This window comes from Oncorhynchus mykiss, chromosome 5, assembly GCF_057628025.1.
Source record: "Oncorhynchus mykiss isolate SJ-2025 chromosome 5, ASM5762802v1, whole genome shotgun sequence".
NCBI lineage: Eukaryota > Metazoa > Chordata > Actinopteri > Salmoniformes > Salmonidae > Oncorhynchus > Oncorhynchus mykiss.
In genome coordinates, this window is record NC_143026.1 from 1,603,386 (window position 1) to 1,631,075 (window position 27,690).

A 27,690-nucleotide genomic window follows, 5' to 3' on the forward strand; every position below is an offset into this window, starting at 1 on the left:
CGTATAGTGCTGGGCTGTAGCACGGTGTATATTGCTGGGCTGTAGCAGGGTGTATAGTGCTGGGCTGTATCAGGGCGTATAGTGCTGGGCTGTATCAGGGCATATAGTGCTGGGCTGTATCAGGGCGTATAGTGCTGGGCTGTATCAGGGCGTATAGTGCTGGGCTGTAGCAGGGCGTATAGTGCTGGGCTGTAGCACGGCGTATAGTGCTGGGCTGTAGCACGGTGTATATTGCTGGGCTGTATCAGGGCGTATAGTGCTGGGCTGTAGCAGGGTGTATATTGCTGGGCTGTAGCAGGGCGTATAGTGCTGGGCTGTATCAGGGCGTATAGTGCTGGGCTGTATCAGGGCGTATAGTGCTAGGCTGTAGCAGGGCGTATAGTGCTGGGCTGTATCAGGGCGTATAGTGTTGGGCTGTATCAGGGCGTATAGTGCTGGGCTGTAACAGGGCGTATAGTGCTGGGCTGTAGCAGGGCGTATAGTGCTGGGCTGTATCAGGGCGTATAGTGCTGGGCTGTAGCAGGGCGTATAGTGCTGGGCTGTAGCAGGGCGTATAGTGCTGGGCTGTATCAGGGCGTATAGTGCTGGGCTGTATCAGGGCGTATAGTGCTGGGCTGTATCAGGGCGTATAGTGCTGGGCTGTAGCAGGGTGTATAGTGCTGGGCTGTAGCAGGGCGTATAGTGCTGGGCTGTATCAGGGCGTATAGTGCTGGGCTATAGCAGGGCGTATAGTGCTGGGCTGTATCAGGGCGTATAGTGCTGGGCTGTAGCAGGGCGTATAGTGCTGGTCTGTGTGGATGAGAATCTTTCTGAAATGTAATTTCCTCCCAGCTTAAAATAAATCAGAGCCGTGCCAGAAGGCAACAGGTGGACAGACACACAAAGGCTGGACAGGTGTGTGCCTCAGTCACATTATTTGTGTGTGTGTGTGTGTGTGTGTGTCTGTGTGTGTGTCTGTGTGTGTGTGTGTGTGTGTGTGTGTGTGTGTGTGTGTGTGTGTGTGTGTGTGTGTGTGTGTGTGTGTGTGTGTGTGTGTCTGTGTGTGTGTGTGTGTGTGTATGTGTGTGTGTGTGTGGGGGTTTTTGTTCTTGCTTGTTTTTATTTGGGGTCTGTACTTTAATGACATGCTCAGGCGACTGCTCAGTATTGCTTAAACCTCCCACTTTGGGCTGTATGTGTCAATGTGTAGTTCAAACATGCAGAATCTATGAGAATAATTTATGTTTTACCACAATTAGCCCTAAAATCCCTAGTTTGAAAGCACCTGTTTTTCTGGAAGCTGTGCCATTTCCTTCCACGTGAGCCAGCCCTCTAGCAGTTCGAGTTCCAACCAATGAGCTTCAACCCCTCGCCATTTGAGTGACAGCTAGCAAGATGCGCACACACAGCGAGCGCAGTGACATAGTATGCAATTTTCAGGGACCCCTTTTGTCTCATGAGCGCTACTTTCAAAACTATTGGCTAAAAAGTATACAAAAGTACTGGAGAATCTCTTTAAAAACAACACTACACAGACCATCAAAAGTACTGGAGAATCTATTTAAAAACAACACTACATACACCATCAAAAGTACTGGAGAATCTATTTAAAAACAACACTACACAGACCATCAAAAGTACTGGAGAATCTATTTAAAAACAACACTACATACACCATCAAAAGTACTGGAGAATCTCTTTAAAAACAACACTACACAGACCATCAAAAGTACTGGAGAATCTATTTAAAAACAACACTACATAGACCATCAAAAGTACTGGAGAATCTCTTTAAAAACAACACTACATAGACCATCAAAAGTACTGGAGAATCTCTTTAAAAACAATTACATAGACCATCAAAAGTACCAGAGAATCTCTTTAAAAACAACACTACATAGACCATCAAAAGTACTGGAGAATCTCTTTAAAAACAATTACATAGACCATCAAAAGTACCAGAGAATCTCTTTAAAAACAACACTACATAGACCATCAAAAGTACTGGAGAATCTCTTTAAAAACAACACTACATAGACCATCAAAAGTACTGGAGAATCTATTTAAAAACAACACTACATAGACCATCAAAAGTACCAGAGAATCTCTTTAAAAACAACACTACATAGACCATCAAAAGTACTGGAGAATCTCTTTAAAAACAACACTACATAGACCATCAAAAGTACTGGAGAATCTCTTTAAAAACAACACTACATAGACCAACTACATAGAATACCCTACATAGACCACCTACATAGACCAACTACATAGACCACCCGACATAGACCACCTACATAGACCACCTTTGTAGACCATCTTCATAGACCACCTACATAGACCACCCTACATAGACCACCGACATGGACCACCTACATAGACCACCTTTGTAGACCATCTTCATAGACCACCTACATAGACCACCCTACATAGACAACCTACATGGACCACCTACATAGACCACCTACATAGACCACCTACATAGACCACCTACATAGACCACCCTACATATACCACCTACATAGACTACCTTCGTAGACCACCTTTGTAGACTACCTACATAGACCACCTTTGTAGACCACCTACGTAGACCTCCTACATAGACCACCTACATAGACCACCTACATGGACCGCCTACATAGATCACCTTCATAGAACACCCTACAAAGACCACCTACATAGACGACCCTACGTAGACCACCTACGTAAACCACCTACATAGACAACCCTATGTAGACCACCTACATAGACCACCTACGTAGACTACCTACATAGACCACCCTAAATTGACCACCCACATAGACCACCCTACGTAGACCACCTACATAGACCACCTCTTGGCATGTTACAACACTCAGTATCAGTCATAATGACTTGGATTGCTAGGAACTAATGGAGCTGAATGCCTGAATGAGCCATTGCCTGCCGTTGTGCCCTTGAGCAAGGCACTTAACCCCCACAACCCCAGGCGCCCAGCCCGCAGCACCTCTCCCAAACCTCTGTGTGTGTCTTTCAGAGGGGTTGGTTAAAAGCAGAAGCCACATTTCGGTTGGACCTTGTGTGTAACTGACCAATAAAGTGATCTTCATGTCTCAATCCTGTTTGTGTCTCAAATGGCACCCTATTCCCTTCAAAGTTCACTTATTCTGACCATATTGGGAATAGGGTGCCATTTGAGACTACAGAGTAGGAGTGTAATACCCAGCAGCTGCTGCTGTCCATCTCCTCACAGGGTAAATAACAGACCCATCTAACTAACGCAGCGTAGCGCTGTCAGCTAGCAGGCAGACACTGAACAACAGACCAGACCTATCTAACTCACGCAGCGTAGTCAGCTAGCAGACAGACACTGAACAACAGACCAGACCTATCTAACTCACGCAGCGTAGTCAGCTAGCAGACAGACACTGAACAACAGACCAGACCTATCTAACTCACGCAGCGTAGTCAGCTAGCAGACAGACACTGAACAACAGACCAAACCTATCTAACTCACGCAGCGTAGTCAGCTAGCAGACAGACACTGAACAACAGACCAGACCTATCTAACTCACGCAGCGTAGTCAGCTAGCAGACAGACACTGAACAACAGACCAGACCTATCTAACTCACGCAGCGCTGTCAGCTAAGCAGGCAGACACTGAACAACAGACCAAACCTATCTAACTCACGCAGCGCAGTCAGCTAGCAGACAGACACATTAGGACTGAACAACAGACCAGACCCATCTAACTAATGCCGCGCAGCGCTGTCAGCTAGCATGGCAGGGACAGAGACTCAGCCTGATAATACCAGACAGTCAGGGGATACTACGACCTGAACAACAGACACACTTCTAATCAGGAGAAACTACAGCCTGAACAACAGACAGGCACATTAGGACTTCTTCTAAACCACACATGGGACTGTAAATACTTGATCCGGTCCAGACGAAACAGAACTGAATCAGAATGAAGCTCATCAAGCACATTCCACTGCTACAGATCCTGTTCCTTTCACAGATTGTGGCGAGTGTCGGACTGCAGAGAGGTTTGTACCTATAAACTGGCCTGCAATGCCATGTAACGCTGTAATGCGGTATGCCTCAGTATCTGAAACTAATCAGCACTGTCTGCTTGTTGTCAGGGATATCTCAAGAAAGAAAGACAGACAGACAGACAGACAGACAGACAGACAGGGGCTAATTACTGTGAATAGTGGAGGAGATGGACTCAGTTAATTGGGGAATGGATTTGTGGATTAAGTTATAACCTCTGTCAGATGTTGAGTCTGTCAGTCATACAGGAAATTAATAATAGTACAGATAGACATTGGTAGAAGAACTGTGTGACTAATATTTTGGAGATTAACATTTACTCATATAGCACATTGACAAACATATTTTGTATCTTAATTCAGTGCTTTATCTTGACACATTTTCTCAGTCCTTTTGTTATTGTGCTTCAAAGTAACCCAGAGTCCCCTTCCTCTTAGCATTTGATATATATCATAGCTACCTTATCATAGCTACCTCATCATAGCTACCTCATCATAGCTACCTTATCATAGCTACCTTATCATAGCTACCTCATCATAGCTACCTCATCATAGCTACCTCATCATAGCTACCTTATCATAGCTACCTCATCATAGCTACCTCACCATAGCTACCTTATCATAGCTACCTCATCATAGCTACCTTATCATAGCTACCTCATCATAGCTACGTTATCATGGCTACCTTATCATAGCTAACTCATCATAGCTACCTCACCATAGCTACCTCACCATAGCTACCTCACCATAGCTACCTCATCATAGCTACCTCATCATAGCTACCTCATCATAGCTACCTCATCACAGCTACCTTATCACAGCTACCTCATAATAGCTACCTCACCATAGCTACCTCACCATAGCTACCTCATCATAGCTACCGCGTCATAGCTACGTTATCATAGCTACCTTATCATAGCTACCTCATCATAGCTACCTCATCATAGCTACCTTATCATAGCTACCTTGTATTTATGGTAACAGTATTCTATGAATATCTGAGCGAAGTTGATAAATGGTTCACCTAATACGGATGAAAATACCCTCAAATTAAAGCTGATAGGCCTCCCGAGTGGCATAGTGGTCCAAGGCACTGCATCGCAGTGATAGCTGTGCCACTAGAGATTCTGGGTTCGAGTCCAGGCTCTCTCGCAGCCGGCCGCAACCGGGAGACCCATAGGGTGGCGCACAATTGGCCCAGCATCGTCCAGGGTAGGGAAGGGTTTGGCCGGCAGGGATGTCTTAGTCCCATCACAAACTAGCGACTCCTGTGGCGGGCCGGGAGCAATGCAAGCTAACGCTGTCGCCAGGTGTAAGGTGTTTCCTCCGACACATTGGTGCGGCTGGCTTCCGGGGTTAAGCAGGCACTGTGTCAAGAAGCAGTGCGACTTGGCTGGGTCATGTTTCAAAGGACGCACGGCTCTCGAGCCTTGACTCTCCCAAGTCCATACGGGAGTTGCAGCGAAGGGACAAGACTGTAACTTCCAATTGGCTCCCACAAAATTATCTTTGCCAAAATCCTGAAGCATCCCTTTAACCTTACATTTATATTGATATTTAATCATTTAGCATACGGTCTTATTCAGAACCACTTCCAGTTAGTGCATTAATCTTAAAACAGCTAGGTGCAACAACTATATATCACAGTCATAGTAAATACACTTTTCCTCAATAAAGTAGCTTTCAACAAGGTTAGAGCTAATGTGTGGGGAGATGTTATGTGATAGGATAGTCTAGTTTGTTCTCCCGCCAATAGAACGGAGAATAGGGGTGGTTTATTAACTCGCTCGTTGGCCTCTCCTGCGCCGTCTCTTCCTCTTTCTACCCTCGGGGATTAGGGACTGTTCCGGAATGAGCAGTACATCCACAGATGCTGACTTGTTGGAATAGAAATCTTCATCCAAATAGAGGTTAGTGATCACTGTTCTGATATCCAGAAACTATTTTCAGTCATAGGAAATGATGGTGGAAATGTAACGTACAAAAAAGTTCTAAAAATATTTAAAAAATATATAATTGGGTCAGGAACCCATAAAATGGCAGCCAACCATCTCTGCAGTGTCATCTACTGTACGTATAGTGGCTGGTCACTAAGATAAGATAGTGTAGAGACTGTAGTTACTGTAGTAGCTGGTCACTAAGATAAGATAGTGTAGAGGCTGTAGTCACTGTAGTAGCTGGTCACTAAGATAAGATAGTGTAGAGGCTGTAGTCACTGTAGTAGCTGGCCACTAAGATAAGATAGTTTAGAGGCTGTAGTCACTGTAGTAGCTGGTCACTAAGATAAGATAGTGTAGAGGCTGTAGTTACTGTAGTAGCTGGTCACTAAGATAAGATAGTTCAGAGGCTGTTGTCACTGTAGTAGCTGGTCACTAAGATAAGATTGTTCAGAGACTATAGTTACTGTAGTGGCTGGTCACTAAGCTAAGATAAGATAATGTAGAGGCTGTAGTTACTGTAGTAGCTGGTCACTAAGATAAGATAGTGTAGAGGCTGTAGTTACTGTAGTAACTGGTCACTAAGGTAAGATAGTGTAGAGGCTGTAGTCACTGTAGTAGCTGGTGTCTAGGAGTTGAGAGAGCTGAGAGAATCTTGGCATCTGCAGGAACAGGTGACATATCCGCTGAAACACCCAGCGGAAGCTGCCTGGTTGGGTTTCACAGTCAGAGGGCCACTACACAGTAACCACTGACGCCAGCACAGGCACACACACATATGCAAGCACACACACACCGGCCAATGTGCTTGAATGCCAACTCAATGTACATACAGCCAGGTTATCAGTTCTGTGTTCCCTGGAGACTCATGGTACATACAGCCAGGTTATTAGTTCTGTGTTCCCTGGAGACTCATGGTACATACAGCCAGGTTATTAGTTCTGTGTTCCCTGGAGACTCATGGTACATACAGCCAGGCTATCAGATCTGTGTTCCCTGGAGACTCATGGTACATACAGCCAGGTTATTAGTTCTGTGTTCCCTGGAGACTCATGGTACATACAGCCAGGTTATCAGTTCTGTGTTCCCTGGAGACTCATGGTACATACAGCCAGGTTATTAGTTCTGTGTTCCCTGGAGACTCATGGTACATACAGCCAGGTTATTAGTTCTGTGTTCCCTGGAGACTCATGGTACATACAGCCAGGCTATCAGATCTGTGTTCCCTGGAGACTCATGGTACATACAGCCAGGTTATTAGTTCTGTGTTCCCTGGAGATTCATGGTACATACAGCCAGGCTATCAGTTCTGTGTTCCCTGGAGACTCATGGTACATACAGTCAGGTTATCAGTTCTGTGTTCCCTGGAAACTCATGGTACATACAGTCAGGTTATTAGTTCTGTGTTCCCTGGAGACTCATGGTACATACAGCCAGGCTATCCGTTCTATGTTCCCTGGAGACTCATGGTACATACAGCCAGGTTATTAGTTCTGTGTTCCCCTCGAGACTCATGGTACATACAGCCAGGCTATCAGTTATGTGTTCCCTGGAGACTCATGGTACATACAGCCAGGCTATTAGTTCTGTGTTCCCTGGAGACTCATGGTACATACAGTCAGGTTATCAGTTCTGTGTTCCCTGGAAACTCATGGTACATACAGTCAGGTTATCCGTTCTGTGTTCCCCTGGAGACTCATGGTACATACAGCGAGGCTATTAGTTCTGTGTTCCCTGGAGACTCATGGTACATACAGCCAGGCTACCGTACTGATGTAGAACTGATGTAGCAGTATGTAGCATGTTGTACAGTACTGATGTAGAGCTGATGTAGTTGTAGCAGTATGTAGCATGTTGTACAGTACTGATGTAGAGCTGATGTAGCTGTAGCATGTTGTATAGTATTGATGTAGAGCTGATGTAGCAGTATGTAGCATGTTGTACAGTACTGATGTAGCTGTAGCAGTATGAAGCATGTCGTACAGTACTGATGTAGCTGTAGCGGTATGTAGCATGTTGAACAGTACTGATGTAGAGCTAATGTAGCAGTATGTAGCATGTTGTACAGTACTGATGTAGCTGTAGCAGTATGTAGCATGTTGTACAGTACTGATGTAGCTGTAGCAGTATGTAGCATGTTGTACAGTGCTGATGTTGAGCTGATGTAGCAGTATGTAGCATGTTGTACAGTACTGATGTAGCTGTAGCAGTATGTAGCATGTTGTACAGTGCTGATGTAGAGCTGATGTAGAGCTGATGTAGCAGTATGTAGCATGTTGTACAGTACTGATGTAGAGCTGATGTAGTTGTAGCATGTTGTACAGTACTGATGTAGAGCTGATGTAGCTGTAGCATGTTGTACAGTACTGATGTAGAGCTGATGTAGCAGTATATAGCATGTTGTACAGTACTGATGTTGAGCTGATGTAGCAGTATGTAGCATGTTGTACAGTACTGATGTAGATGTAGCAGTATGTAGCATGTTGAACAGTACTGATGTAGAGCTGATGTAGCTGTAGCAGTATGTAGCATGTTGTACAGTACTGATGTAGAGCTGATGTAGTTGTAGCATGTTGTACAGTACTGATGTAGAGCTGATGTAGTTGTAGCATGTTGTACAGTACTGATGTAGAGCTGATGTAGCTGTAGCAGTATGTAGCATGTTGTACAGTACTGATGTAGAGCTGATGTAGTTGTAGCATGTTGTACAGTACTGATGTAGAGCTGATGTAGTTGTAGCATGTTGTACAGTACTGATGTAGAGCTGATGTAGCTGTAGCATGTTGTACAGTACTGATGTAGACCTGATGTAGCAGTATGTAGCATGTTGTACAGTACTGATGTTGAGCTGATGTAGCAGTATGTAGCATGTTGTACAGTACTGATGTAGCTGTAGCAGTATGTAGCATGTTGAACAGTACTGATGTAGAGCTGATGTAGCTGTAGCAGTATGTAGCATGATGTACAGTACTGATGTAGAGCTGATGTAGTTGTAGCATGTTGTACAGTACTGATGTAGAGCTGATGTAGCTGTAGCATGTTGTACAGTACTGATGTAGAGCTGATGTAGCTGTAGCAGTATGTAGCATATTGAACAGTACTGATGTAGAGCTGATGTAGTTGTAGCATGTTGTACAGTACTGATGTAGAGCTGATGTAGTTGTAGCATGTTGTACAGTACTGATGTAGAGCTGATGTAGTTGTAGCATGTTGTACAGTACTGATGTAGCTGTAGCAGTATGTAGCATGTTGAACAGTACTGATGTAGAGCTGATGTAGCTGTAGCAGTATGTAGCATGTTGTACAGTACTGATGTAGAGCTGATGTAGTTGTAGCAGTATGTAGCATGTTGAACAGTACTGATGTAGAGCTGATGTAGCTGTAGCAGTATGTAGCATGTTGTACAGTACTGATGTAGAGCTGATGTAGCTGTAGCAGTATGTAGCATGTTGAACAGTACTGATGTAGAGCTGATGTAGCTGTAGCAGTATGTAGCATGTTGAACAGTACTGATGTAGAGCTGATGTAGCTGTAGCAGTATGTAGCATATTGAACAGTACTGATGTAGAGCTGATGTAGCAGTATGTAGCATGTTGTACAGTACTGATGTAGCTGTAGCAGTATGTAGCATGTTGAACAGTACTGATGTAGAGCTGATGTAGCTGTAGCAGTATGTAGCATGTTGTACAGTACTGATGTAGAGCTGATGTAGTTGTAGCATGTTGTACAGGTTCTGTTGCTTACTTGTTAATGGCGGTGTAATGCGCCGGATGATGTCAAGCCATAGCTCTCTGATTCATAGCAGCTGGTGGGCCCTTTGTTCGGGCTCTTTTGGCAGTCACATTGTTCCATTGGGTCATGCTCTCTGGCACTGAGACTATCAGATAGTCACATTCTTCTGTCTGTCTGTCTGTCTGTCTGTCTGTCTGTCTGTCTGTCTGTCTGTCTGTCTGTCTGTCTGTCTGTCTGTCTGTCTGTCTGTCTGTATGTGTCTCTCTCTCTCTCTCTGTCTCTCTCTGTCTCTCTCTCTCTCTGTCTCTCTCTATGCAAGGTTATTGGGAGCATTCCTGACTGAGGTATCCCTCTCTGTCTCTCTCTATGCAAGGTTATTGGGAGCATTCCTGACTGAGGTATCCCTCTCTGTCTCTCTCTATGCGAGGTTATTGGGAGCATTCCTGACTGAGGTATCCCTCTGTGGGCTCTTCAGCACGTTATGTAACAATGTCATCATGTAAAAACGAGTGTCATTTTCCAGCCCTAACGCCAGGTTTGGCAAAGTATCTGTCTTAACATCAGCTCCCTTGTGCTGAGGTGGGAGGGGTGGCAATATTTGAGGTGTGTCTTTAAAAACAAGTGCAAAAGTGTCCATTTCATGCAGAGATAACGGGGAGTATCAAATCACATTGTATTGTTTATCAGATGTTAATGGTCACATGGTTAGCAAATGTGTGTAACGAAATGCTTGTGCTTCTAGTTCCGACCGTGCAGTAATATCTAACAAGTAATCTAACAATTTCACAACAACTACCTTGTACACACAAGTGTAAAGGAATGACTAAGAATATGTACATATAAATATATGGATGAGCGATGGCCGAACGGCATAGGCAAGATGCAGTAGATGGTATAGAGTGCAATATATAAAAAGCCTCAATTTCAGTCCTTCACAGCGTAGTGTTTTACCAATTGTCTTCTTGGTGACTATGGTCCCAGCTGCCTTGAGATCATTGACAAGATCCTCCCGTGTAGTTCTGGGCTGATTCTTCACCGTTCTCATGATCATTGCAACTCCACGAGGTGAGATCTTGCATGGAGCCCCAGGCCGAGGGAGATTGACAGGTCTTTTGTGTTTCTTCCATTTGCGAATAATCGCACCAACTGTTGTCACCTTCTCACCAAGCTGCTTCGCGATGGTCTTGTAGCCCATTCCAGCCTTGTGTAGGTCTACACTCTTGTCTCTGACATCCTTGGAGAGCTCTTGGGTCTTGGCCATGGTGGAGAGTTTGGAATCTGATTCATTGATTGCTTCTGTGGACAGGTGTCTTTTATACAGGTAACAAACTGAGATTAGGGGCACTCCCTTTAAAAGTGTGCTCCTAATCTCAGCTCGTTACCTGAATAAAAGACACATGGGAGCCAGAATTCTGAGGTTGTATAGACGCTGTTGCGCCTTCTTCACCACGCTGTCTGTGTGGGTGGACCATTTCAGTTTGTACGTGATGTGTACGCCGAGGAACTAAAACTTTCCACCTTCTCCACTACTGTCCCGTCGATGTGGATAGGGGGGTGCTCCCTCTGCTGTTTCCTGAAGTCCACGATCAGCTCCTTTGTTTTGTTGACGTTGAGTGTGACGTTATTTTCCTGACACCACACTGAGGGCCTTCACCTCCTCCCTGTAGGCCATCTCGTGGTGTCGTCTGCAAACTTGACGATTGAGTGTGCATGGCCACGCAGTCATGGGTGAACAGGGAATGCAGGAGAGGGCTGAGATCACACCCTTGTGGGGCTCCAGTGTGGAGGATCAGCGGGGTGGAGATGTTGTATCCTACCCTCACCACCTGGGGGCAGCCCGTCAGCAAGTCCAGGACCCTGTTGCACAGGGCAGGGTCGAAACCCAGGGTCTTGAGCTTGGAGGGTACTGTGATGTTAAATGCTGAGCTGTAAACGATGAACAGCATTCTGACATAGGTATTCCTCTTGTCCAGATGGGTTACGGCAGGGTGCAGTGTGGTTGCGATTGTGTCGTCTGTGGACCTAATGGGGGGGTAAGCGAATTGGAGTGGGTCTAGGGTGTCAGGTAGGGTGGAGGTGATATGATCCTTGACTAGTCTCTCAAAGCACTTCATGATGACGGAAGTGAGTGCTACGGGGCGATAGTCATTTAGCTCAGTTACCTTAGCTTTCTTGGGAACAGGAACAATGGTGGCCCTCTTGAACCTTGTGGGAACAGCAGACTGGGATAGGGATTGATTGACTATGTCTGTAAACTCACCAGCCAGCTGGTTTGCGCATGCTCTGAGGACGCGGCTAGGGATGCCAGCCTTGCGAGGGTTAACACGTTTAAATGTTTTACTCATGTTGGCTGTGGTGAAGGAGAGCCCACAGGTTTTGATAGCGGGCCGTGTCAGTGGCACTTTATTGTCCTTAATCGAGCAAAGAAGTTGTTTAGTTTGTTTGGGAGCAAGACATCGGTGTCCGCAACGGGGCTGGTTTTATTTTTGTAGTCCGTGATTGACTGTAGACCCTGAGCCGTTGAAATGCGACTCTACTTTGCCTCTATACTGACGCTTAGCTTGTTTGATTGCCTTTCGGAGGGAATAGCTACACTGTTTGTATTCGGTCATGTTTCTGGTCGCCTTGCCATGATTAAAAGCAGTGGTTCGCACTTTCAGTTTTGCACGAGTGCTGCCATCAATCCATGGTTTCTGGTTAGGGAAGGATTTAATAGTCATAGTGGGTACCACAACACCGATGCACTTGGTAATAAACTTGCTCACCGAATCATCGTATACATCAATGTTATAGTCCGATGTTATCCAGAACATTTCCCAGTCCATGTGATCGAAGCAATCTTGAAGTGTGGAATCAGATTGGTCAGACCAGCGTTGGGCAGACCTGAGCATGGGCATTTCCTGTTTTAGTTTCTGTCTATAGGCTGTGAGCAACAAAATGGAGTCGTGGTCAGATTTGCCGAAAGGGAGGGCTTTGTATGCGTCGCGGATATTAGAGTAGCAGTGATCTAGAGTGTTGGCAGCCCGGGTCGCACATTCGATATGCTGATTCAAATTTAGGGAGCCTTGTTTTCAGATTAGCCTTGTTAAAATCCCCAGCTACAATAAATGCAGCCTCAGGATATGTGGTTTCCAGTTTACATAGAGTCCAATGAAGTTCTTTCAGGGCCGTTGAGGTGTCTGCTTGGGGGGGGGGGGGGGGGGATATACACGACTGTGATTTATAATCGAAGAGAATTCTCTTGGTAGATAATGCGGTCGGCATTTGATCGTAAGGAATTCTAGGTCAGGGGAACAAGAGGACTCGAGTTCCTGTATGTTGTAATGATCAAACCACGACTCGTTAATCATAAGGCATACACCCCCACCCTTCTTCTTACCAGAGAGATGTTTGTTTCTGTTGGCGCGATGCGTGAAGAAACCGGGTGGCTGTGCCTACTCTGATAACGTATCCCGAGTGAGCCATGTTTCCGTGAAACAAAGAATGTTACAATCTTTGATGTCTCTCTGGAAGGCGACCCTTGATCAAATTTCATCTACCTTGTTGTCATGAGACTGGACATTGGCGAGTAGTATACTCGGAAGCGGTGGGCGGTGTGCCCGTCTACGGAGCCTGACCAGAAGACCTCTCCGTCTGCCCCTTCTGCAGCGCCATTGTTTTGGGTCGTCTACTGAGATCCGATCCATTGTCCTGGGTGGAGGTCCAAACAAAGGATCCGCTTCGGGAAAGTCGTATTCCTGGTCATAATGTTGGTAAGTTGATGTTGCTCTTATATCCAATAGTTCCCCCCGGCTGTATGTAATAAGACTTAAGATTTCCTGGGGTAACAATGTAAGAAATAATATGTAAAAAAAACAAAATACTGCGCAGTTTCCTGAGAACGCGAAGCGAGGCGTCCATCTCTGTCTGCGGCAAACAAGAGGTCTTAGTGATAACGCATTTGATAATGGCATGGATTGTGAGAGTGGAAGCACACCCTATCCACCTATGACCACAGTGCCCATTGAAGAGAGATGTGCCTTTTGTGCTGGTGAATTTCATATTTAGAAACCTAAAAAACGATTGGTTTCACCCCCATTTCATTTAATTTGATTAAAAACCTAGCATAGCCTCCCCTCCCTTAATCAAGGCTGGTTCAGCAGAACCACATAGGTGGATCTTTTATCCATTAGCCAACTTTCTGTTGAATAAAGGGCTTTTAAATGGTCTACTGAGAGTGAGTTGAAATATTTTGGTGATTTTTGCCTAATGCTTTTTCATAATTCACATATCTGCATACCTAAATTCACTTGTTCAAGTAGGCTACCCATTCCCATTTTCATTGAGCGCCACTTGTCCGATTACAATACTATTCAGTCCTTCCTATAATGCTATACCAACGGCAGATTTAGAGAATCTGCCTCAAACATGGGAAATTATACAATTGACAGGAGTCTAATATTTTGTATAGACGTGCGAATGTTATGCATCAAGACATTTCGTCCTGTGTGCGCGCACAGTGCCATGGAATGAGAGAAGCGATTTGTGATATCATGCTTCTGACCCCATCCTATTTAGAAATATTGTTGTTGTTTCTATTTCACATCAAGTCCACCATAGGCTTCCCTTACCCAGACTACTAAGGCTGGATCCCCATAAGCTTTCCTTACCCAGGCTACTAAGGCTGGATCCCCATAGGCTTCCCTAACCCAGGCTACTAAGGCTGGATCCCCATAGGCCTCCCTTACCCAGGCTACTAAGGCTGGATCACCATAGGCTTCCCTTACCCAGGCTACTAAGGCTGGATCACCATAGGCTTCCCTTACCCAGGCTACTATGGCTGGATCCCCATAGGCTTCCCTTACCCAGGCTACTAAGGCTGGATCCCCATAGGCTTCCCTTACCCAGGCTACTAAGGCTGGATCCCCATAGGCTTCCCTTACCCAGGCTACTAAGGCTGGATCCCCATAGGCTTCCCTTACCCAGGCTACTAAGGCTGGATCCCCATAGGCTTCCCTTACCCAGGCTACTAAGGCTGGATCCACATAGGCTTCCCTTACCCAGGCTACTAAGGCTGGATCACCATATGCTGCCAAGGCTGGATCAACATAGGCTACCTGTACCCAGGCTACTAAGGCTGGATACCCATAGGCTACCCTTACCCATAGGCTACCCTTACCCAGGCTACTAAGGCTGGATACCCATAGGCTACCCTTACCCTAGGCTACCAAGGCTGGATCAACATAGGCTACCTTTACCCTAGGCTACTAAGGCTGGATCCCCATAGGCTTCCCTTACCCAGGCTACTAAGGCTGGATCCCGATAGGCTACCCTTACCCAGGCTACTAAGGCTGGATACCCATAGGCTACCCTTACCCTAGGCTACAGAGCTTGGTTCACCATATGCTACCAAGGCTGGATCAACATAGGCTACCTTTACCCTAGGCTACTAAGGCTGGATCAACAGCAATGCGTCCTGTCTTTTTTATCATGTCTTTGCAAAGCAGCCTAATCCATAAAAGGTGATTAAATGGTCTATTCTTCAGAGTACCTTTAAATGAAGATATCCAGCACATCCTAAAACATACACAAATATGCCTACCTGCACAATACATTTAGTTTGTTCAAGTATACATCCCCATCCTGCAATCCAGTTACCAAAGAAAGACACTTCCTCCAAAGGTATTTAAATGATTCAGTCCAATAATGCAGCACCAATGGTAGGTCTAGGCTATATTTTGCTTATTGAGAACCGTCTGTGTTGGCAAAATGTGAACCGTCTGTGTTGGCCAAATGGGAACCATCTGTGTTGGCCAAATGTGAAACGTCTGTGTTGGTCAAATGTGAACCGTCTGTGTTGGCCCAATGGGAACCGTCTGTGTTGGCCAAATGGGAACCGTCTGTGTTGGCCAAATGTGAACCGTCTGTGTTGGTCAAATGTGAATCGTCTGTGTTGGTCAAATGTGAACCGTGACTGTGTTGGCCAAATGTGAACTGTCTGTGTTGGCCAAATGTGAACCGTCTGTGTTGGCCACATTTTAACCATCTGTGCTGGCCAAATGTGATCCGTCTGTGTTGGCCAAATGGGAATGCGTCAATGCAAGGGTAACCGATGTGAAATGCCAAGCTGGTTAGCAGCGTGAGCTAGTAACGTTTCAATCGGTGACGTCACTCGCTCTGATACTTTAGAGTAGTTGTGTCCCTTTCTCTGCCGCAGCTTTGTGGAGAGAAAGGTAACAATGTTTCGTGGGTGACTGTTGTCCATGTGTTCAGAGGGTCCCTGGATCGAGCCAAGGTTGAGGCAAGGAGAGGGACAGAAGCAACACTGTTACAAATGTTTGGGAAACATTTGGTTAGAACATCCAGCTGTGACTGTGGCTGTGTGGCTTCGTGGCATCATTGTACAGAGGAGTTACACTGCATTCGGAAAGTATTCAGACTACTTGACATTTTACACATTTTGATGGTTACAGCCTTATTCTAAAATTGATGAAATCGTTTTTTCCCTCATCAATCTACACACAACACCCCATAATGACATCACAACACCCCATTATGACATCACAACACCCCATAATGACAAAGGTAAAACTTTTTTATACGTTTTTGCTAATATATTAAAAACGGAAAATGAAAAATCACATTTAAATAAGTGTTTACTCAGTAGTTTGTTGAAGCACCTTTGGCAGGGATTACAGCCTCAAGTCTTCTTGGGTATGACGCTACAAGCTTGGCACACCTGTATTTGAGGAGTTTCTCCCATTCTTCTATGCAAAACCTCTCAAGCTCTGTCAGATTGGATGGGGAGTGTTGCTGCACAGCTATGTTCAGGTCTCTCCAGAGATGTTTGATCGGGATCAAGTCTGGGCTCTTGCTGGGCCATTCAGAGACTTGTCCCGAAGCTCCTCCTTCGTTGTCTTGGCTTTGTACTTAGGTTCTTTGTCCTGTTGGAAGGTGAACCTTCGCCCCAGCCTGCGGTCTTGAGCGCTCTGGAGCAGGTTTTCATCAAGGATCTTGCTTTGCTTCGTTCATCTTTCCCTCGATCCTGATTAGTCTCCCAGTCCCTGCTTCTGAAAAATATCCCCACAGCATGATGCTACCACCATGCTTCACCATGGGGATGGTGCGAAGTTTCCTCCAGACATGACGCTTGGCATTCAGGCCAACAAGTTCAATATTTGTTTCATCAGACCAGAGGACCTTGTTTCTCATACATAGGGCGAGAGTCTTTCGGTGCCTTTTTAATTTCACCTTTATTTAACCAGGTAGGCCAGTTGAGAACAAGTTCTCATTTACAACTGCGACCTGGCCAAGATCAAACAAAGCACTGCGAGAAAAACAAGAACACAGGGTTACACATAAACAAACATACATAACACAATAGCAAACTCTATGTACAGTGTGTGCAAATGTAGAAGAGTAGGGAGGTAAGGCAATAAATAGGCAATAGAGGCGAAATAATTACAATTTATCATTAACACTGGAGTGATGATGTGCAGATGATGTGCAAGTAGAGATACTGGGGTGCAAAAGAGCAAGAGGATAAATAAAAATATGGGGATGACGTAGTTGTGTGTGCTATTTACAGATGGGCTGTGTACAAGTACAGTGATCGGTAAGCTGCTCTGATATCTGATGCTTAGTTAGAGAGGGAAATATAAGTGTCAAACTTCAGTGATTTTTGCAATTCGTTCCAGTAATTGGCAGCAGAGATCTGGAAGGAAAGGCGGCCAAAGGAGGTGTTGGCTTTGGGGATGAACAGTGAAGTATACCTGCTGGAGCGCATGCTACGGGTGGGTGCTGCTATGGTGACCAGTGAGCTGAGATAAGGTGGGGCTTTACCTAGCAAAGACTTATAGATGACCTGGAGCCAATGGGTTTGGCGACGAATATGTAGTGAGGGCCAGCCAACGAGAGCATACAGGTCGCAGTGGTGGGTAGTGTATGGGGCTTTGGTGACAAAACGGATGGCATTGTGATAGACTACATCCAGTTTGCTGAGTAGAGTGTTGGAGGCTATTTTGTAAATTACATTGTAAATGACAAGTCAAGGATCGGTAGGATAGTCAGTTTTAGGATAGTCAGTTTTACGAGGGTATGTTTGGCAGCATGAGTGAAGGATGCTTTGTTTCCAAATAGGAAGCCGATTCTAGATTTAATTTTGGATTGGAGATGCTTAATGTGAATCTGGAAGGTGAGTTTACAGTCTAACCAGACACCTAGGTATTTGTAGTTGTCCACATTCTTCTAAGTCAGAACCGTCCAGTGTAGTGATGCAAGTCGGCGGGCGGGTGCAGGCAACAATTGGTTGAAGAGCATTAATTTAGTTTTACTTGCATTTAAAAGCAGTTGGAGGCCACGGAAGGCCTCCAACTGTATGGCATGTATGGCATTGAAGCTAGTTTAGAGGTTAGTTAACACAGTGTGCAAAGAAGGGCCAGATGTATACAGAATGCGTAGAGGGTGATCAGAGACTCACCAGCAGCAAGAGCAAAATCATTGATATATACAGAGAAAAGAGTCAGCCCGAGAATTGAATTCTGAGGCACCCCCATAAAGACTGCCAGAGGTCCGGACAACAGGCCCTCCTATTTGACACACTGAATTTTATCTGAGAAGTAGTTGGTGAACCAGGTGAGACAATCATTTGAGAAACCAAGGCTGTTGAGTCTGCCGATAAGAATGTGGGGATTGACAGAGTCGAAAGCCTTGGCCAGGTCGAAGAAGACGGCTGCACAGTACTGTCTTTTATCGATGGCGGCTATGATATCGTTTAGGACCTTGAGCATGGCTGAGGTGCACCCATGACCAGCTCGGAAAAAACAGATTGCATAGTGGAGAAGGTACAGTGGGATTCGAAATGGTCGGTGATCTGTTTGTTAACTTGGCTTTCGAAGATTTTAGAAAGGCAGGTTAGGATAGATATACAGTAGGTCTGTAACAGTTTGGGTCTAGAGTGTCTCCCCATTTGGAGAGGGGGATGACTGCAGCAGCTTTCAAATTTTTGGGGATCTCAGACTATATGAAAGAGAGGTTGAACAGGCTAGTAATAGGGGTTGCAAAAATTTCGGCGGATAATTTTAGAAAGAGAGGGTCCAGATTGTCAATCCCAGCTGAGTTGCTGCAGGGGGTGCAGAGCTGTTGTTTGGGTAGCCAGGTGGAAAGCATGGCCATACAGAGGGTACAGAGGAGATGGTGGAGAGAGTAGGGTACAGAGGAGATATCTAGCTGCCATCATTGCAGTCATTGTAGGCTCTTCTGCCCAAGACTCCTAAACAGTAGAAGTGATATACAAATGAAATGGAATTGAACCACTCTGCTGGAGACAGAGTAATGTCATGTCATGTAATGTCACCTTATGTCATGTGTTCCATCCCCAGCTCCTCGCATCACAACCCTGCTGGAGACACAGTAATGTCATGTCATGTAATGTAACCTTATTCCGTGTGTTCCGTCCCCAGCTCCTCGCATCACAACCCTGCTGGAGACCTTGGACATCCTCTTGGATCACAACGCCACGTTCATCTGTGAAGTTGACTCCCGACCAACAGCTGATGTCACGTGGACACGGAACAACCACCCAATCCCGTGAGAGCATTTAACAAAATTGGAAACATTAGACAACCTTGTCTGGTACATCTGAGTAATTTAAACAGACTTTAAATTGTATGATCGGTCATTACAGAGGCTTTTGGTGAGTTTTATGAAGTTTAATTCATTCAGGTCACAGCTTTATGTGTCTGTTTTATCCAAATACTATGACTATGATTAATGTATATTATTTCCCTAATGCTCTCCAGATACAATGATTCTGTTTCCTGTTTCATCCAGATACTAAGATTCTGTATCCTGTTTCATCCAGATATTAAGATTATGTATCCTGCTTCATCCAGATACTATGATTCTGTTTCATCCAGATACTATGATTCTGTTTCCTGTTTCATTCAGATACTATGATTCTATTTCCTGTTTCATCCAGATACTATGATTATGTTTCCTGTTTCATCCAGATACTATGATTCTGTTTCCTGTTTCATCCAGAAACTATGATTCTGTTTCCTGTTTCATCCAGATACTATGATTCTGTTTCCTGTTTCATCCAGATACTAAGATTATGTATCCTGCTTCATCCAGATACTATGATTCTGTTTCCTGTTTCATCCAGATACTATGATTCTATGTCCTGTTTCATCCAGATACTATGACTCCCGCTACACGATCAGGGAGAATGGCCAGATGCTATTGATCCCCAACGTCAAAGAGTCGGATAACGGGGAGTACTGCTGTGTTGCTAACAACGGCATCGGAGAGCCGGCCAAGAGCTGCGGAGCCCTGCAGCTTAAAATGAGTATGGGAAAGGGGAAAGGGGGATACCTAGTCAGTTGTAAAGGGAAAGGGGAAAGGGGGATACCTAGTCAGTTGTACAGGGAAAGGGGAAAGGGGGATACCTAGTCAGTTGTAAAGGGAAAGGGGGATACCTAGTCAGTTGTAAAGGGGAAAGGGGGATACCTAGTCAGTTGTACAGGGAAAGGGGAAAGGGGGATACCTAGTCAGTTGTAAAGGGACAGGGGAAAGGGGGATACCTAGTCAGTTGTACAGGGAAAGGGGAAAGGGGGATACCCAGTCAGTCGGAAAGGGGAAAGGGGGATACCTAGTCAATTGTAAAGGGAAAGGTGGATATCTAGTCAGTTGTAAAGGGGGATATCTAGTCAATTTTAAAGGCAAAGGTGGATATCTAGTCAGTTGTAAAGAGAAAGGGGGATATCTAGTCAGTTGTAAAGGGAAAGGGGATATCTAGTCAGTTGTAAAGAGAAAGGGGGATATCTAGTCAGTTGTAAAGGGAAAGGGGAAAGGGGATATCTAGTCAGTTGTAAAGGGAAAGGGGGATATCTAGTCAGTTGTAAAGGGAAAGGGGGATATCTAGTCAGTTGTAATGGGAAAGGGGGATATCTAGTCAGTTGTAAAGGGGATATCTAGTCAGTTGTAAAGGGAAAGGGGGATATCTAGTCAGTTGGAACGAGAAAGGGGGATATCTAGTCAGTTGTAAAGGGAAAGGGGATATCTAGTCAGTTGGAAAGGGGAAAGGGGCATACCTAGTCAGTTGTAAAGGGGAAAGGGGGATATCTAGTCAGTTGTAAAGGGGAAAGGGGGATATCTAGTCAGTTGTAAAGGGGAAAGGGGATATCTAGTCAGTTGGAAAGGGGATATCTAGTCAGCTGTAAAGGAGAAAGGGGGATATCTAGTCAGTTGGACAGGGTAAATAGGGATATCTAGTCAGTTGTAAAGGGGAAAGGGGGATATCTAGTCAGTTGTAAAGGGAAAGGGGAAAGGGGGATATCTAGTCAGTTGTAAAGGGAAAGGAGGATATCTGGTCAGTTGTAAAGGGGAAAGGGGGATATCTAGTCAGTTGTAAAGGGAAAGGGGAAAGGGGGATATCTAGTCAGTTGTAAAGGGAAAGGGGGATATCTAGTCAGTTGTAATGGGGAAAGGGGGATATCTAGTCAGTTGTAAAGGGAAAGGGGGATATCTAGTCAGTTGTAATGGGGAAAGGGGGATATCTAGTCAGTTGTAAAGGGAAAGGGGAAAGGGGGATATCTAGTCAGTTGTAAAGGGAAAGGGGAAAGGGGGATATCTAGTCAGTTGGAAAGGGGGATACCTAGTCAGTTGTAAAGGGAAAGGGGAAAGGGGATATCTAGTCAGTTGTAAAGGGAAAGGGGAAAGGGGATATCTAGTCAGTTGTAAAGGGAAAGGGGAATACCTAGTCAGTTGGAAAGGGAAAGGGGAAAGGGGATATCTAGTCAGTTGTAAAGGGAAAGGGGAATACCTAGTCAGTTGGAAAGGGAAAGGGGAAAGGGGATATCTAGTCAGTTGTAAAGGGAAAGGGGGATATCTAGTCAGTTGTAAGTGGAAAGGGGATATCTAGTCAGTTTGAAAGGGAAAGGGGAAAGGGGGTTATCTAGTCAGTTGTACAGGGGAAAGGGGGATACCCAGTCAGTCGGAAAGGGGAAAGGGGGATATCTAGTCAGTTGTAAAAGGAGAGGGGGATATCTAGTCAGTTGGAAAGGGGGATACGTAGTCAATTGTAAAGGGAAAGGGGGATATCTATTCAGTTGTAAAGGGAAAGGGGATACCTAGTCAGTTGGAAAGGGGGATACCTAGTCAGTTGGAATGGGAAAGGGGAAAGGGGATATCTAGTCAGTTGGAAAGGGAAAGGGGAAAGGGGATATCTAGTCAGTTGGAAAGGGAAAGGGGGATACCTATTCACTTGTAAAGCGGTATAACTAGTCAGTTGGAAAGGGGGATACCTAGTCAGTTGGAAAGGGAAAGGGTAAAGGGGAATATCTAGTCAGTTGTACAAGGGAAAGGGGAAAGGGGGATACCCAGTCAGTCGGAAAGGGGAAAGGGGAAAGGGGGATATCTAGTCAGTTGTAAAGGGGATATCTAGTCAGTTGTAAAGGGAAAGGGGGATATCTAGTCAGTTGTAAAGGGAAAGGGGATATCTAGTCAGTTGGAAAGGGAAAGGGGATATCTAGTCAGTTGGAAAGGGGGATATCTAGTCAGTTGGAAAGGGAAAGGGGGATATCTAGTCAGTTGTAAAGAGAAACGGGGATATCTAGTCAGTTGTAAAGGGAAAGGGGATATCTAGTCAGTTGTAAAGGGAAATGTGAAAGGGGATATCTAGTCAGTTGTAAAGGGAAAGGGGGATATCTGGTCAGTTGTAAAGGGAAAGGGGAAAGGGGATATCTAGTCAGTTGTAAAGGGAAAGGGGAAAGGGGGTATCTAGTCAGTTGTAAAGGGAAAGGGGAAAGGGGATATCTAGTCAGTTGTAAAGGGAAAGGGGGATATCTAGTCACTTGTAAAGCGGGATAACTAGTCACTTGTAAAGCGGGATAACTAGTCAGTTGGAAAGGGAAAGGGGAAAGGGGATAACTAGTCAGTTGTAAAGGGAAAGGGGGATATCTAGTCACTTGTAAAGCGGGATAACTAGTCACTTGTAAAGCGGGATATCTAGTCAGTTGGAAAGGGAAAGGGGGATACCTAGTCAGTTGTAAAGAGAAAGGGGAAAGGGGATATCTAGTCAGTTGAAAGGGGATATCTAGTCAGTTGTAAAGAGAAAGGGGGATATCTAGTCAGTTGTAAAGGGAAAGGGGAAAGGGGATATCTAGTCAGTTGTAAAGAGAAAGGGGGATATCTAGTCAGTTGGAAAGGGGGATATCTAGTCAGTTGTAAAGGGAAAGGGGGATATCTAGTCAGTTGTAAAGAGAACGGGGGATATCTAGTCAGTTGTAAAGAGAAAGGGGGATATCTAGTCAGTTGTAAAGGGAAAGGGGGATATCTAGTCAGTTGTAAAGGGAAATGGGGATACCTAGTCAGTTGTAAAGGGAAATGAGGATACCTAGTCAGTTGTAAAGGGAAATGGGGATATCTTGTCAGTTGAACAACTGAAGGCATTCAACTGAAATGTGTCTACAGCATTTAACCCAACCCCTCTAAATCAGAGAGGTATGTGGGGTAATGCCCCGTGTTCTAAGGGATCCGTACCGTGTTCAGGGCTGTGCCCCAATGGCACTCTATTGCCTGAAATGTACACTGTGTTTTACCAGGGCACATCGGGTCAAAAGTAGTACTCTGGTTAATACCTAACCCCTTGTAGTTGATGTTTGTGCCTCTGTGGAAATCTAATGAGCTTTTATCAAAAAATCCCCATGAGAATCCATCTAAATTAGAGAAACGTTTTTTTGCATGGGCTGCGTCTCAATCCACCAGATCTTCCAATGGCGACCTTCGTCATCTGTGATGGAAGGTGTCAGAGCTAGAGCGGTGTTTGTCAGACCATGAGACATCCCAAACAATCGGTCTTCTCACGAAACGTCTGTAGCGTCCGAATGGTTTGGCCTACAAAACTAATGTGACCACTGTGTGGAAAGATGAGACTCTCATGTATACACGTTTGAAGGTACCCGGTACCAGTTCTAAAACATGGAAGAACTTTAGTGCCCACATGTTTCTCCTTAGACTCTTACAAGTAGTCCTCTAAATAGGGAATAGGGTGTCATTTGAAACTCAGCTGTTTCTTTGTTCCATACAGTGTTCTAGTAGAGATTATTCTAGATGTCTCAGAATAGCCTGTACAGGATCACTGAAGTCTAAACCAGGGAGTCTCAGATATTTCAACTGATCACTTTGGTAGGCGAGAATCTTATTGTCCTTTGTCAATCACACTGGTGTGAACTCTACATAGTGTCAAGCTTGCTGATTTTACGCCTGTGAACTAAAGATGCCTTCAATGCTTCAGATTGTTCTCATTCAGGCAGTATTAGGGAGAAGGATAGTCTGCAAAGATACCACATTTAATCAGCAACTATGTTCTACTTCCAGAGCCTCAGATAAAAAGACACCCCACCAACATGACGCTGCTGATTGAGTCCAAGGCCGTGTTGCCCTGTGTGACGCTGGGAAACCCCAAACCAGACATCTCCTGGATCAAAGATGATGCTCTTATGACGGTACCTCTTATTTTCAATCAGCACTGACGGTTTGTTGTGAGGACGGTATTCTATATCAAATCAAATCAACTTTATTTATGTAGCCCTTCGTACATCAGCTGATATCTCAAAGTGCTGTACAGAAACCCAGCCTAAAACCCCAAACAGCAAGCAATGCAGGTGTAGAAGCACGGTGGCTAGGAAAAACTCCCTAGAAAGGCCAAAACCTAGGTAGAAACCTAGAGAGGAACCAGGCTATGTGGGGTGGCCAGTCCTCTTCTGGCTGTGCCGGGTGGAGATTATAACAGAACATGGCCAAGATGTTCAAAAGTTCATAAATGACCAGCATGGTCGAATAATAATAAGGCAGAAAAGTTGAAACTGGAGCAGCAGCACGGCTAGGTGGACTGGGGACAGCAAGGAGTCATCATGTCAGGTAGTCCTGGGGCATGGTCCTAGGGCTCAGGTCCTCTGAGAGAGAGAAAGAAAGAGAGGAGAGAATTAGATGAGCACACTACTCAAACATCGACTGTAGAATACTCTGCAGGAATTTCACATATTGATAATTGTGACAGATCACTAGGAGGTTCTAGACTACGCCACCCATTGAATTGATACAGGAATCAAGTGGACCACACAAACAGAAGCCATCAACTGAACAAAGATAACAGCATTGTTCTTAGACACTCAACTCACTTTCAGAATCAATACTCCCAACAGGTGAGTGATCGGATCACGATTCTGGATTATGGCACTCTGAAGATCCATAACATCAAGAAGGAAGACGCGGGGCAGTACCGCTGTGTGGCCAAGAACAGCTTCGGGATCGCCTTCTCCAAACCAGTCACCATAGAAGTACAGGGTAAGTCCTAGAGCCTTCTCCAAACCAGTCACCATAGAAGTACAGGGTAAGTCCTAGAGCCTTCTCCAAACCAGTCACCATAGAAGTACAGGGTAAGTCCTAGAGCCTTCTCCAAACCAGTCACCATAGAAGTACAGGGTAAGTCCTAGAGCCTTCTCCAAACCAGTCACCATAGAAGTACAGGGTAAGTCCTAGAGCCTTCTCCAAACCAGTCACCATAGAAGTACAGGGTAAGTCCTAGAGCCTTCTCCAAACCAGTCACCATAGAAGTACAGGGTAAGTCCTGGAGCCTTCTCCAAACCAGTCACCATAGAAGTACAGGGTAAGTCCTAGAGCCTTCTCCAAACCAGTCACCATAGAAGTACAGGGTAAGTCCTAGAGCCTTCTCCAAACCAGTCACCATAGAAGTACAGGGTAAGTCCCAGAGCCTTCTCCAAACCAGTCACCATAGAAGTACAGGGTAAGTCCTAGAGCCTTCTCCAAACCAGTCACCATAGAAGTACAGGGTAAGTCCTAGAGCCTTCTCCAAACCAGTCACCATAGAAGTACAGGGTAAGTCCCAGAGCCTTCTCCAAACCAGTCACCATAGAAGTACAGGGTAAGTCCTAGAGTCTTCTCCAACCCAGTCACCATAGAAGTACAGGGTAAGTCCTAGGAAGGCTGGAACCACAACAGATGACTCTGAAATACTTAATAGCAGGCTAATGTTAAAGCAGGTTAATTCAACATATAACTCATGATGTTTCTAACTGTTATGTTTTGATGTTTTCTCCAGCCCCAGCCCGGATCCTCAGGGTCCCTAAGGATAAGAGAGTGACCTTCGGTAGCGAGGTCTCTCTGGAGTGTAACGCCACTGGAAACCCTATCCCCGCCATCACATGGTTGGAGAACGGGAATACAGTGAGTACTGCTCTCCGTGGTTGGAGAACGAGGTTACCGTGAGTACTGCTCTCCGTGGTTGGAGAATGGGAATACTGTGAGTACTGCTCTAATGTTGGAGAATGGGAATACCGTGAGTACTGCTCTCCGTGGTTGGAGAATGGGAATACTGTGAGTACTGCTCTAATGTTAGAGAATGGGAATAGCGTGATTACTGCTCTCCGGACATACTGCTCTTTCCACTTCTCATATGCTTCCTCTTCTTCCTCTTCCGGGGGGTTGTGGATCCATAGACTTTTTTAGGATCTAAAGGAAAAACTTATCCTAGATCAGCACTCCTACTCTTTAGGAATACGGGCCCAGATCTGATCAGGCACAGCCTTGGCCACCTCAAAGCTGGGGTACTCGGTAGAGTTCAGTGTAAATGTCAAACAGCACATTACTCCCATAATTGATCAGTCCTCTCTGTTACTCCAAAGCATTGTTCATTTTAAAGTGTTCTCTTTGACATCATAAAGGCCCCGTCCACACCGAGGGATACTGCGGGATTTTGGCAATGAGGTCCTTTATCTACGTCCCCAAAGTCAGATTAACTTGTGCATACCAATTTTATGTCTCTTTGGAGCACTGGAGATACTGTCGATTTGTCAGATATCCCAAGTCAGCATTAAAGTATTGACAGAACAATGTTAATTGGGAATGATAAGAGCAATGGCTAGGTCTTTGGCTTGGTCTTTGGCTTGGTCTTTGGCTTGGTCTTTGGCTAGGTCTTTGGCTAGGGCTTTGGCTTGGTCTTTGGCTAGGTCTTTGGCTAGGTCTTTGGCTAGGTCTTTGGCTAGGTCTTTGGCTAGGTCTTTGGCTTGGTCTTTTGCTAGGTTTTTGGCTAGGTCCTTAGCTAGGTCTTTGGCTAGGTCTTTGGCTCGGTCCTTGGCTCGGTCTTTTGCAAGGTTTTTGGCTAGGTCATTGACTAGGTCTTTGGCTAGGTCCTTGGCTAGGTCCTTGACTAGGTCTTTGACTAGGTCTTTGGCTAGGTCCTTGACTAGGTATTTGGCTAGGTCTTTGGCTAGGTCTTTGGCTAGGTCTTTGGCTAGGTCTTTGGCTAGGTCTTTGGCTAGGTCTTTGGCTCGGTCCTTGGCTCGGTCCTTGGCTTGGTCCTTGGCTCGGTCTGGAAAGCATTTAGTTAGAGTGATGTAGCTGTAAATTACTCTAGGAGGACATGGTGTAGTGATTTAGATGACTCTGTGGGACACCAGGCTTTTTTGGCTGCTATAAACAGTCTTTAATTTCCTTTAGCCAGATGAACCTCGAGGTCTAAAAGCAGCTGTGTGTGCGAAGCGTCAAATATAGACATTTGAACTCAGCACTTTAACTGATTGATATCAAAGAGAGGGTACTGCATTTTTATCCATACCCTAGGAAGCAGAACCATTGTTTTATCCATACCATAAAAAGCAGAAACATTGTTTTATCCATGCCATAGAAAGCAGAAGCATTGTTTTATCCATACCCTAGAAAGCAGAACCATTGTTTTATCCATACCCTAGGAAGCAGAACCATTGTTTTATCCATACCCTAGGAAGCAGAACCATTGTTTTATCCATACCCTAGGAAGCAGAACCATTGTTTCATCCATACCCTAGGAAGCAGAACCATTGTTTTATCCATACCATAGAAAGCAGAAGCATTGTTTTATCCATACCCTAGAAAGCAGAACCATTGTTTTATCCATACCCTAGGAAGCAGAACCATTGTTTAATCCATACCCTAGGAAGCAGAACCATTGTTTTATCCATACCCTAGG

General features: G+C 45.1%; 1 protein-coding gene across 1 annotated transcript in view; it reads left to right on the forward strand.

Moving 5' to 3' along the window:
• The first annotated feature begins 3,205 nt into the window (after window positions 1-3,205).
• musk (muscle, skeletal, receptor tyrosine kinase) overlaps window positions 3,206-27,690 on the forward strand; it is a 64,805-nt gene continuing 40,320 nt past the window's right edge. Inside the window, exons 1-6 of the mRNA XM_090236600.1 lie at window positions 3,206-4,008; window positions 19,124-19,250; window positions 19,859-20,010; window positions 24,042-24,169; window positions 24,869-25,010; window positions 25,786-25,910. Coding sequence (XP_090092726.1) covers window positions 3,930-4,008; window positions 19,124-19,250; window positions 19,859-20,010; window positions 24,042-24,169; window positions 24,869-25,010; window positions 25,786-25,910 — 753 coding nt within the window. The 5' untranslated portion in view covers window positions 3,206-3,929. The remainder of the gene's footprint in view (window positions 4,009-19,123; window positions 19,251-19,858; window positions 20,011-24,041; window positions 24,170-24,868; window positions 25,011-25,785; window positions 25,911-27,690) is intronic.